This window comes from Seriola aureovittata, chromosome 18, assembly GCF_021018895.1.
Source record: "Seriola aureovittata isolate HTS-2021-v1 ecotype China chromosome 18, ASM2101889v1, whole genome shotgun sequence".
Taxonomy (NCBI): Eukaryota; Metazoa; Chordata; class Actinopteri; order Carangiformes; family Carangidae; genus Seriola; species Seriola aureovittata.
The window spans coordinates 4,446,259-4,458,407 of record NC_079381.1 but is presented as its reverse complement, the minus strand read 5'-3'; the positions used below and the strand labels follow the sequence as shown (position 1 = coordinate 4,458,407).

The 12,149-nt window shown below is 41.2% G+C and overlaps 1 protein-coding gene across 1 annotated transcript in view; it reads left to right on the top strand.

The window, feature by feature from the left end:
- Positions 1-10,564, top strand: part of LOC130186327 (ephrin-A5b-like) — an 81,816-nt gene extending 71,252 nt beyond the window's left edge. The window contains exons 3-5 of the mRNA XM_056403371.1: positions 4,758-4,823; positions 4,961-5,041; positions 6,259-10,564. Of these exons, the coding sequence (XP_056259346.1) occupies positions 4,758-4,823; positions 4,961-5,041; positions 6,259-6,383 (272 nt within the window). The 3' untranslated portion in view covers positions 6,384-10,564. The remainder of the gene's footprint in view (positions 1-4,757; positions 4,824-4,960; positions 5,042-6,258) is intronic.
- Positions 10,565-12,149: the final 1,585 nt, after the last annotated feature.

Here is a 12,149-nt window from a genome sequence, read left to right as displayed (position 1 = left end):
GTCTACTGCACCTACTGGCATCCGTACATCCGGCAATCCACTGATTTTTCTCCAAACTTCCAGAGATGACGCCTCTACTTGGTCTAAAGAAATAGATTCGATGTCAACTGAGAGTCAGCATATCATCTGCAATTCATTGTGGTATCGTCAGCTTGTTTTGGGTGTTAGTAGTAGTAAGTTATACATGACAAATAATGAGAACAGCCTGTTTGTCATAGTGGCTGATAACTGTGATTTCAATATTTTGCCATCTAACACATGTAGTCACTTTAAACCGTGTTTGTTTCAGCAAGGAATTAACAGAGGGGCTTCTGAGCGACGTCATCAGTGAGGCAGTGTGCGGGCAGGGGACAGAATATAACCCAAAATAACTGACAGCTTACAAGGAAAAGTTGTTTTTGTGCCTAGAACTGCAAAAATGACAAAAAGTAATAAGTGGAAAATGTTCCTTACCCCAATAAGGAAATCTGGCTGTTAGCTCAGAGAGCAGAGTTAGCTGTTAGCTGTTAGCCGATGGACAGATTTTATGAAGGCGGTGGTTGGTTTCACACTGAAACTGCAAGAATAAACAACGGTTTTAAGGTCAGACAGCTTCACACTGTTGCTGTTTGATGAATGAGGCTACTGCTAAGGCTCTGTGTTTGACATGCGTTTAGGGTTTCACTTTGGGAATGGGTGACAGCTGATGGCTTTGGATGGAAAATGTGTCACGTTGTTATGCTTATAATTTTCCAGAGAGAAAAAATTTAAACATGCGCACAGTCTCTTTTCATGACCCTGTGTGGCTGCATCAATAACACTGATTGAATCCTGTATTGACACAGTTTGTAGGGAGTGAAGCTCAGACATGTAGCACATCTGGCATTTATCCAGTCGTATATTCTGAGGAAATATACATGCTGATGCACATGCTAACTTAACGAACGTAGTAACGGGAATGAGTGCACTATTGTCTTAACTTGTGCAGCAACCAAAGCTAATGCTAACATTTATCTGTGCTGCTGTCAGTTGATATTTTTGTGCACATGCGGGTCATTTCTTTCTACTTGAGGAGCTAACCATGTGTATAAACTCATCAGAATTACCATGGGAATATTTAGCACGTTAGCTGCCAGGGTTGACAGTTGTGTTGCAAAAGTGTGTGTCACGTGCAAATTCACGGGTAATTTCACAGGTTTCATGCAAGCTGCTTTTTATTCTCCCCCCGAATGCTGCACTGCTTCCTCAGTTGCTTGTAAACAGGAAATGTTATGTGAAGCATATGCATCATTGCTATGGTTACCTGCCGTTTTATGCATGTTTGCTCACTGATTTAGTGGCTGGTAATAAAAAGTAAAATAAAAAAAATGATAGTAACCATTCTGAAATAGTCATAAAAAGAAATCTGGACAACCATCTGGATTAGTGCTGATTTTTTTTGCTACTTACCCATTTGATCAATAAATCATCAGGGGATCATTTGATAACCAGAGTGCTAGTTAGGTGCAGCCATAACCCCAATAATGTCATAAGACTCATCAGATGTTCTACATGGGAGCTCTAGACAATAGCTTCTTTCTTTTTCCAGTAATATTTCCTGATATCGCCATCCCTGAAGACATTCATGCAAGACTGCAGAAGTAGACGTTTTAATGGAGGCAAAAAAAAAGGAGTTAGAGAGAGATAACGACAGCCGAGGAAACAGAGACAGAAGGAGCATGAGAGGCAAAGAGAGAGAGAGAGATAAAGAAAGAGTTTTGGCCAGTGGAGTTCAGAGGCAGGAACTGAGACAGTGAGTTCTCCCCGTCTGTTCCCGCCACCGTAAGGGTGTGAGGTAAGTTACTCGATACCCGCTGACACAGACAGAAGCAGCATGATTGACACCGTGTCTCTCTCGTTTATTTCCTCCCTCTGCTGCTTCGCTTTCAATATTCCTCTCATGGCGGAGTTTTAAAGACGATTTTTATCTCCTCTCGCAGCCGCACGGCATCTGATAAAGTGCCTTTTGAAATAAGAGCCTGAGTCATGTGCGACAGTGGAAACACTGACATGGTTTACTTTTATCCGGAATTCACCGCCGGGCCTGCATCCATCACACGGAGTGTCTGGCTGAAAGGATTGAGGAGTGTCTGTGGACAAACAACGGACACGTCTGTGCACAGATGCACATACTATGGAAAACCACAACCACATACGTGCATGCATGCATACCCAACTCCAAACACACTCAAGGGTGTATGTGTGTGTGTGTTTGTGTGTGTTTGTGTGTAGAGAAGGCAGCAGAAATGTCAGAGTATCAATGCACATGAGGAAAAAGGTTAGAAAAATATAACTGTGGGACGAAGACGAAATATTCTTGACAAAAGTGAAGACAGAAGTTGAAGTCATTCGTCACAGCTGGAGACACCCTCAGCACTCTATTAGCGACTTGGTCCCCAGCACTTCTTGAAAACTAATTAGTTTTGTTAGCTCTGCAAAACAATCAAAAAAAAAAGTTTTTTTTTTTAATCTTTGCCTTTCACAATCAGGAAACAGAGGAAATGAGATTTTGTAGGTGAGCATAACAGCGTGCCACACATCTGCAGAAATGACTGCCTGTGGCCAAATTAGTAATGGAAATATGAGGGTGACATTGAGTTATTTCATATCAGGAAACATGAAGCAGAAATGCTTCCACATCAGGATGAGAGTGAAGTTCAGATGGCGAGATAAAGCTCTTCAGACTGTGTTTGGAGGAGGAGAGAGTGGAATACCTCTGATGAAGAAACAATCGACCTTGTCGTTTTGTTCGTCTCTGCTGCTGAGCTGATGTTTATGAATGAAGGTAGATTTCACAGAGTCAAGAGGTCTGTGCTCAAGTGAATGTGAATTGAGAATGTTGAGTGGGTTTGCAGAACCAGGACCAGGAAACTCGGTGTAATACAACAGGATAGTTTCGTCTTTTGAGATGCAGCTCAGGCTTTGACCATGACTTGGCCTCGGAGACAGCATGTAGTGTGTGTGTGTGCTTTCAAGACTTTCATTACATACAGAACACACTGGAGTTAAACAGCAGTTCAGCATCATCAGACCTCTTGAAGTTGTCACATTAGGCCAGAGAAAGCAAAGAAGTGTTTTTTTGGGGGGTTTTTTTGAGGTGAAAGGTCCCAGATGCTGCGTCAGTCGTCTTCTGTGATACACTGCATGGGATAAAGACATGTATTTTATTGAGCCTGACACACATGTTTGTTACCAGGAGCCCTCACCTGTGATGATGGCCTGGGGGCCATCATCACAGGGCTGATGTTGCGTAACATGAAGCCGGCATTAGATATGATCAGCCGATTATTATAAACAATCTAATGTCACATCGCAGGGCGTGGATCTAAACAATCACAAGTGCAACATGCCGGCTTTCTACACTTTGTTGTTCCAGGCAGCTCATACTGTTCAGCTGGAAAGACCCCCCCCCGTGTGTTCTCACTGGAACAGAGAGAGATAAGACTCTCTCTAAGGGTCTGCGCCGGAATTCTTGACATTTGTAGAAAGAATTGGAAGCAGAGAATGAAATCGTTAGAGAATTTAATATTTACGTTCTCCTCGGGAATGACTTAACTTTTACTCAGTGGTGTAGGTCTGGTTAGTGAGTGGGTTGGGTAAACACTTGGTATCGGATTGGATACATTGTTCTGTTTGTATTTTTTTTTTTTATATTGAAAATACTTTATAAATAGACCTTGATCAAAACCAATCTAATGTCATACTGAATCAACAGGACTTTGATGATTTTGAATTTGTCAGTGGATTACAACAACATCAAGTGAAATGGTGTCCAGGCTGGGAGATCCTGGACACATAATCATGTACATGTCATGCATAACCAAAACACAGCAATAGTTCATCTCTAGAAATATCAGTGTATTTTTTACAGGACCCATTTTTTCATTTATCAGAAGAAGCCAAACCTCCTTAAATATTAAATGTTGTCTAAACACAAGCGTCTGTACAAGAATTTTCCCAAAATTTAATTGATCAAATTTCAATTCAAACCGGGAGCTATGTGGGGCAGCCTGATGGATGAATGGTTAGGATGGATACCACACGGGCTCAAACAACCTGAGCAGTGAGTCCCTGGCTCGACTCCTGGCCGTCCATACTCTCTCCCTGCATTTCCCATCTGTCTCTATTAAACAGGAGCTATTACATAAAGGAATAAGTAAACAAGGTAAACAACAAATCTGACCATACATGTGGTATCACCAAGAAAGTACTGAGGTCTGATGCCCAGGCCAACATCTTGACAATGGTGGTGAATAAGGAAGGATTTCTTAAGCCAGAAACCAGAGTCCTATGGTTATAGGACTACATTCTGCCAGCTCTAACAGCTTAATACATATATACTTAAGAATATATACTTAAACATAACCAGCTATTGTCATTTAACAGTAGGCAAACTGAAGGTGCTACCTGCCAAGGATTAGGGCTAAAAAGTATAAAAATCTAATTTTTATACCAGATTTTCTTTATTGAAACTGATAATGTGCAGTGAAGAATGTTTCATTTTTATAATGTACCAAAGCTATTTTCTTTATATCGCATGCATTTGAAGCAAAATGTTGAAGTGCAGCAAAACTGTTTTGATTCCAACGATGGTGAAATCATCATGATCTCATTGTTGAGCATGAAAACAGTGCCAGTCATTCCAGCCTCTAATCACGCAGCCCGAGATTAGATCACGTGAAGCATTTTCAAATGGAAAAATGTAGGTAACGTGTTGAACGTGTTCTCTCGTTCCACAGCCTCCATCACTGACGACAAGGGAAGACGGAGCTGCCTTCGACTCAAAGTCTTCGTCAGGCCACAAAGTGAGTCACAGATTGTTGTGTCTACTCTGCCGGGTTTTTCCATGCTGTTGTGCACCAGCTTGTGATCAGGGTGCTCGGCGGGTTGACGTTGGATTTGTCTAATCTTCCCATCTCTCTCCCCACTTTGTTTCTCAAAGACAATTGTGTGAAAAACACCGGGAGCGTGCAGGAAGGGGTCGATTTTGAGGACAACAATCACAACTCCCTAGAACCCAGAGGTTGGTGGGAATATACAGTACATAATGTGTGTGTGTGTGTGTGTGTGTGTGTGTGGGTGTGTGTTAGAGATTAAAATGTCCCACAACTGCTACGTCTGCTGATAATTCTCTTTTCTTTTCATTTCCTTTAGAATTTTCTTTCACTTTGTACGTCATGACTTTTTAAAGAGTCTAATCTAATGAGGCTTTGAGTGAAAAAAATTAAAAAAGAAAGTAGCTAAGTTAAAAGTTTACAAAGAAGAATCAGCACACGGACCAAATCAGCTGGACTTTTAATTGTGCTGTTGATGCAGTATGGCTTTTATTATGCAAAAACCGTATATCTATAATATTACTTTCTATAAACTCTAATGGAAGCGTACTGACTGCTGCTAACTGGAGCCCAGTCTCAACACTAATTGGCCCATGTATTAGCCATATATGGGCCAGAGCTTCCTTGTGTTTGGCTGTGAACACGAGACCGTGGCTTTGTCCTTACCACCTGATTAACCCGATAATCCTTCTGTCACTACTGTGTGTCAACATTTTCATTTCCGTGTCTATGTGGGCTTTGTCTTTGTCGACAGTTCTTGCTCAGCTGCATTAACACACTAGAGGGCCCTGGGGCAGAAATTTGCTCTGGGCCCCTATGGACCCCCTGTTTTGGAATAAATTGGTCGAAGGAATGGTTTGACATTTTGGGAAAATAATCTCCTTCACTTTTGTGCAGAGACTCTGCTGAGTCTGCCCATCACACATGAAGCTACAGCCAGGAGACAGTTAGCCTCTCCACCTACCAGCACCTCTAAAGCTCTCTAATTTACTTCAAACTGAATCCTATTTAGCACCGTTTGAATTCTGACACAGGCCTCTGGGTTTGGATGCATTACCAGACTAAGTGGAGCGGCTGTGTTAGAGCTAATACTTGGTGTTGTGTTGCTCTTTAAGGTGCTTTTCATTTCAGTTCATACTCTGCTTTAGGGGGTGCATATTCCCAACCAAAGCAGTTATTCAATTTACCATGAAACAACTGACACATGATTAATATGAGGGTGTGGGGCCTGGGGCCAGTCGCAGGCTTCTCCTGGTTGGTAATGCAGCCCTGTTGTACATGTCTGTGCTCATTTATCCCCGTGCATGACGAACAGTGTCTGATTTCCTCAGTGTTTCAGCTCAGAGAAAACCAAACCATCGCTTCTGTTAACGATGATCATTTCCATCTTTCTCCCCCCCCTCAGACGGCATCAGTCACGAGTCTCCGGAACCGTCTCGAAGGGATGTGAATTCTGTCGGCCGGTGCCAGACTTCAGTCGTCCTGCTCAGCTCCGCCCTCATACTCCTGGCTGCCATCTTGTCTTTATAGCGCCTAGTGTGAGGAATCTCTTGCAGGAATGGACTGTCCTGATTGGACCACAGGCCTGCCCTACCCTACAACCCCTCCCCTGAAGGAGCACTTTTTAAAAAAAACAAAAAAAAAAAACACTGACAATCTCTCTCAGAGAGAAGAGAGAGGAAAGGACTTCGACGCCGAAGCCTTTGATGTTTTTTTTTTTTTTTTGACTTTGGAAAATGCCAACTAGTGTGATTCTTGACTTTCCGGTGGGTGCTGATGGTCGAGCCCCCACCCCGAGGTGAAAGAGTCTCTTTACCTGTTCGCCTCGCTGCTGTTCACAGTATGCAGATGTTACACATTTATTTGTGTTTGAGCGAAGCACGCATACATGCTTTTAAACATATACACACATTTGAACGCAAACTACACAATCAGTACACTCTTTAGCTTGAATGGCAAAGAAGCACAGCAGGATCCCTCTGAAGTTTACAGACTCTTAACATCGTTGTGTTCAGGAACATCACGTAAACACCCCCGACATGTAACATGATTAAATCTCACGTCCAAGTGGAAAAAGGTTTCAAAGAAGATCTGGGAGCAACACATCACATAGCGGGCCAACGGAAGGGAAAACAAGGGGGATGTTGTTGCTAGGAGACTGTTGCCGAGGGCAAGTGGAGTTACAGGACAGGCCTTTGATGACTTAACCTTCCTCTCAGGTTAAAAAGGATGCATCGTCTCAGACTGTGGAGGACCCTTGTTGAGAGTAAAGAAAAAAAGAAAAGAAAGAAAGAAAATTTTAAAGAAGCACTCATCTTTTAGTGTTTGGATAGAGGCGAGTTAATGATTGAATAATGTATTTGTTTTTTTGTTTTTTTAATAAATCACGTAATTCAATTGTAGCAGACAACACGAGTGTACAGTAAAATATTTGAGCGAAGCATTAGAAGTCAATATGGTATTTTGCCAGGCAAAATGTATTTTCCTATTTATTGTGAAGTCCTCGTGCTTTTATTCTGTTCTGGTTTAGTCTGTAAGTACAGTAGAAAGGCAATAAAAAACAAAGTACACTTCCCATTCAAGTTAGTTCATATTACTCACAGTTCAGTTGAAACAATCATATATGATACAAAAACACTGCGTACAGTTTATGTATCTGTTTGGATCGATTGCTGATGACGGTTTTTTTAATTATCCAGGAAGAAAAAAAAAAAAGTCTGATGTGCTATCAGGGTGTAGAAATCATAGAATATTTGTGTCTCGAATTTTTGTCATTAACGAATGTCACAATTGTAGTTTTACTATTACACTATTGCTTTTGTGAATCACTGTCATAACACAACTATTGTATATAGAGGCAAATTTCCTACAAAAGTTCAGGGATGCGTCCATGCTTAACATGAGGTAAGAAATGATTTTAGTCTTTTTTTTTTTTTTCTGATGGAGGGGGGTTTACTCCTCCTCGAATAAAGCAGCACAAGTTTTCTGTGGCTAAAGATGTTTCTGAGAGACAGTGACTGAGTTACAGAGCAGGTGGTAGCGGTGTGTGTGTGTGGGTCTGGGGTTGCATTCTTTGATGTTGTGTAAAGTGCCGTCTGTACAGAAAATACACCAGGGGCACCCTCGCGCCGGTTATTTCTGGAATGAAAAATCGACCACCAGGCGAGATGGAATAAACAGAGCGAGGTGTCCTGTTCTCTCCAGGCCAAACTGAAACTCTACCACCAGTGGACCTGAGAGGGGGGGAAAGGAGTGAGATGTGAAGCTTCGTAGTGCTCCTGCTGAGATCAATACTCCTGTTCTTCTTCTGCTTTGTTTTATTATTTTTTTTTAAAACAGATACGTGCGGTAAACATATCCTATCCACACGTCAGCTTCAGCAGCACTGTTACCTTCACGTGCGCTCACTGCCAAACGAAAACCACAGCCCTGCTAGATTTACAGAGCCCCTGCAGTACCTGCTCATCTGGTACAGTGCAAAGGAGTATGGGGCCACTTTAGGGGGAAAAATAAGATCAGACTGAGATTAAAATAATCATTTTAATATAAAAGCCATAATGAGAAGAGTCATAATGATGAGAATAAAGTCAGAATTTTGAAAAGTAGGTCATATTAGAAGGATAAAGTTGAACTTTAGAGAATAAAATAAGGCTATTATGAGAGTAAATCAGAAGTTTAGAAGAAAAAGCTTTATGGGAGTAAATTCATCATTTTACAACAATGATAATAATAATAATAATAATGACAACACAAGAATAAAATTGTAATTTTAGAAAAAATCAAAATATAATAAGTATAAAGTTACATTATTATTAAAGTCAAATTGTAATTTTATTCATAATATATGAGAAACAGTTACTATTATAAGAATAAAATGTAATTTTCTTAGCAAGCATCAGATTTTTATTTCCCTTGACAGTGGCCCTAACACTCTGTGAGACTGCTTGGTGTCAGCGAGGTCAAGCCCAAACTGTTGAACATATGATGTCATAGCGATGTCATTAGGGTCATTTTTTTCCCAAACTTTAGAAAATTACTTTTTAAGAAATGGAAGTTACTGAGTTAAATTGGTGCAGTGCCCCTTTAAATAAATACTTCACCCTCTCAGTTTGCAAATGACAGAATTCTGTTGATATTTATGTTTATTTGAAAGTTGCAGCATTAATACAATACTCTCCAAGTCATTTCTTGGATTCGTGAATTCTTTTGAACTACTGAATTTTACAAGATAATCTCACACTGTTTGATTTCTGTCTGTTTCACACACAAAAACCTAAAGAACATTCTCATATCTCAGAATGAAATCTATTAAAATGTCATTAAATATCAGCTGAGCGTGCGACATAACATTACAATATGTGAAAGTCATCCCGTAAATTTCTCAGTTAAAGACCAGTGAATGGAAGTGAATAAGTACATTCAGCATGTTGATGATCAGGGAATCATTTTTAATTTGAGGGCACTAATTACTTTTCCTCCTGACACCTTTCAGCCTCCACATACGTAGTTTGGTCGACAATTAAAGTCCACTGTCACTGAACTCTTTGCCTCTAGCCATGCCACAATGAGAAAAACCAATCAGTTAGTTTTGTGGATACTGTGTATCCAACAATTAGCCTGTTGTAACATACAGTGTTAGATACTTTCTCTTTTTTTCACACCTCTTTTAAAGGGCGATTTAACTGACACATTAATGTTCTTAGCAAGAAAAAAAAGTCAATGTTTGTAATAAAAAAAAATGCTTTATTTCATTTTATATGTCTTTTATATGAAATAGAAAAAAAACAGGATCAACATTGTACATGTGTTTGTGCAAACATGGCACATATCAAACATGCAGTGTGGTCGCGTTACAATCATGAATCAAAGGGCCTGAAGAAAGAACAGATGGATCTCCAAGAACCTGAAAACATCCGTTTTCTCTCCCTTTTTTTTTTTTTTTTTTTTAAGGAAAAAATAAACTGCTTTTGTTCATTGTAATGTTGCATCCAAAGTGTCTTCAAGGTGCAGTATGATCTTTGTTTCCATTTGTGGTCTCTCGATAATCTTCACCTCCGGCTGTTGCGGTTGAGGTTGCTGTGACGATGTTTGCGGGATCCGGGAGATGCGATTGACTTTTTCTTGGTGTAGATGCTCGATGTGTTCGTTTGTGGCGGCAGGAGAAAGTCTGTTTTTTCCCACATCAAATTTTGATGTTTCATGTTTTTTCGAACAAACTGTGCTACAAGGAGGGCAGTGTACTGTGCTCTGAGGACTTCTTCTTCACCTGATTTTGGTACCATGTAGCCTGAAGCTAACACCACTGTGTCCCTGGCTTGCAGCGTCTGTTCTCCATCCTCTGTATTTAAAAAGAAAAAAAAAAAAAAAAAAAAAAAAGGATGTGTGCTTTTGTCAGTGCATCTAGCATTGGGAATGTTTTGTTACTTTAGCCACAACTGTGTGTTTTTTTTTTTTTTCCCCAAACATGACATGGATGTGCCACAAAACTGCACATTTCTTTTAGCATTGTAGTAACTGTACCTTGTGCCTATATGAGCGCCATCCTCTCCTGTACTCATCTAAACTGTTCTAATGTCTGTTTCCTGCTCAGCCCCTCACTAGACTTTTCTACAAAAAGGCCATTTCTTTGTAAATACACGTGTTGGAGCAGCTATGACTAACTAAAACAAACAACAAAAAAAGATTTAATAAATATTCCTTTGTCGTTGTAATTGTCGTGTCTGGTTTTGTTTTATTAATAGTTATGTAAATGAGTGACAGTTTGTGAAACGGAACGAACGTCAGAAAGGCGCGAAGGCTGCGTCGGGGGCAGCTCGAGCGCGAGCGCTTGGATGTTTGTCTTGGTTGTCACTCGATGCATAATCACACAGGCTGAGTCCGGGCGAAGTGGGTGAACAGCTGTTTCTCTATAATCTGGAGGTAATTCACAGGCTGAAAAAACAAAAACAGAAACAGCTTCAATTAATCTTGCGGGAATGTGCAGCGCTTCGGGGAGCTCTGCCAAGAAAACTCTGTCTCACACGCTCTCTTGCTCCTCGCTCCACTCTGCCTCTCCTGCTGTCTGCTTCAATTTCTCACTTTTTGTCTTTCCCAGTCTTTGTCTCCGTAACCCCCCCCCCCCCCGTCTCTCCAGTGACTTTGCCAACCTGATGCAACAACGTTGAGTCGTCATACTGTAGCATTTCAGCAGCGTTGTCACGAACGCGCAGGGAAATTTTTGCAGGAAAAGGTCAAGAACACAGTGTTTTTTGGTCAAATGTAACAACCTGCTTCATCAACGGTAACAAAAGTGCAGCTGAGGCAAGGTCTGAAGCAAAGTGGAAAATCGAGATTTCTGCCTTTGATGAGCCGTGAACTCTGAAGTGGTGGATGAAATCTTCTCCACTCCAAAAGGGAAACTCGAGCGATTTAATACTGCTCTTCCATCAAGTTAGCGGAGTCACATAAGACAGATTAAAAACTAAAATGCTTTAAATCTAAGCAGCAGATGCTGAAACATCCAAACTTTTATCCCCTCGAAAAAAAAAAGATCAAGCTCCAAAACATGTGTCCTTCATTTTCCATAACGCAACCTGATAGCGTTGTTCATTACACCCGCACATTCCCGTGTCTTTTCTCCGCACCTTCGGTTTGAAATTGTACTCTGGTAAAAGTAAAGAGCAATAAACAAGAATCTACTCTAGTGTCAAAAGTAAAATGAGTCATAGTGAAGTTTCACTGTCAGGTGGGTAAACGTCAGGAGGGCACGTTAGAGCGTTGTCCATTCAAGGCAAATTTTCCTTGCTGCCTCCGGGTGGCGTGCCGTCAGGGCGAGTAAGGCAAGCAGCGGGGGCGGAGCCTGACATGCTCGCTGCCAGACATGCACCTGGAGGCCCCAGCTCCTTCCCCCACGAGTCGCCTCCCAGCTCCGCCTTTGGAAAGCAGTGCTTCCCCTGTTAAAGCAAAAATTAGACATTATTTAGAACGATACGAAGTGGAAGCCAATATCTCTCCTCGCAACTGACCTCAGAACAGCATTCTGTCCCATAACGGATCCGATACCTGTTTGCATTCATCATGTAATTTACACTCGTGGCAGCAGCAGGCTGTCGTTTCTGGAAGCTAGCTTGACTTCCAGCTGTTGTATCTGTAGTTTCTATCATTTTTGAAGGACGTGACTGTGTCCCATTGACAAAGGCTGGTGCATGTCAAGTGGAGTGCTTGTCCTGGACTCATCTTCCACTGTTCTGAGATCAGTTATGATACTGCAACTTTATACGCATGCACAGACATATGTGGAAACTAACATATAATAAC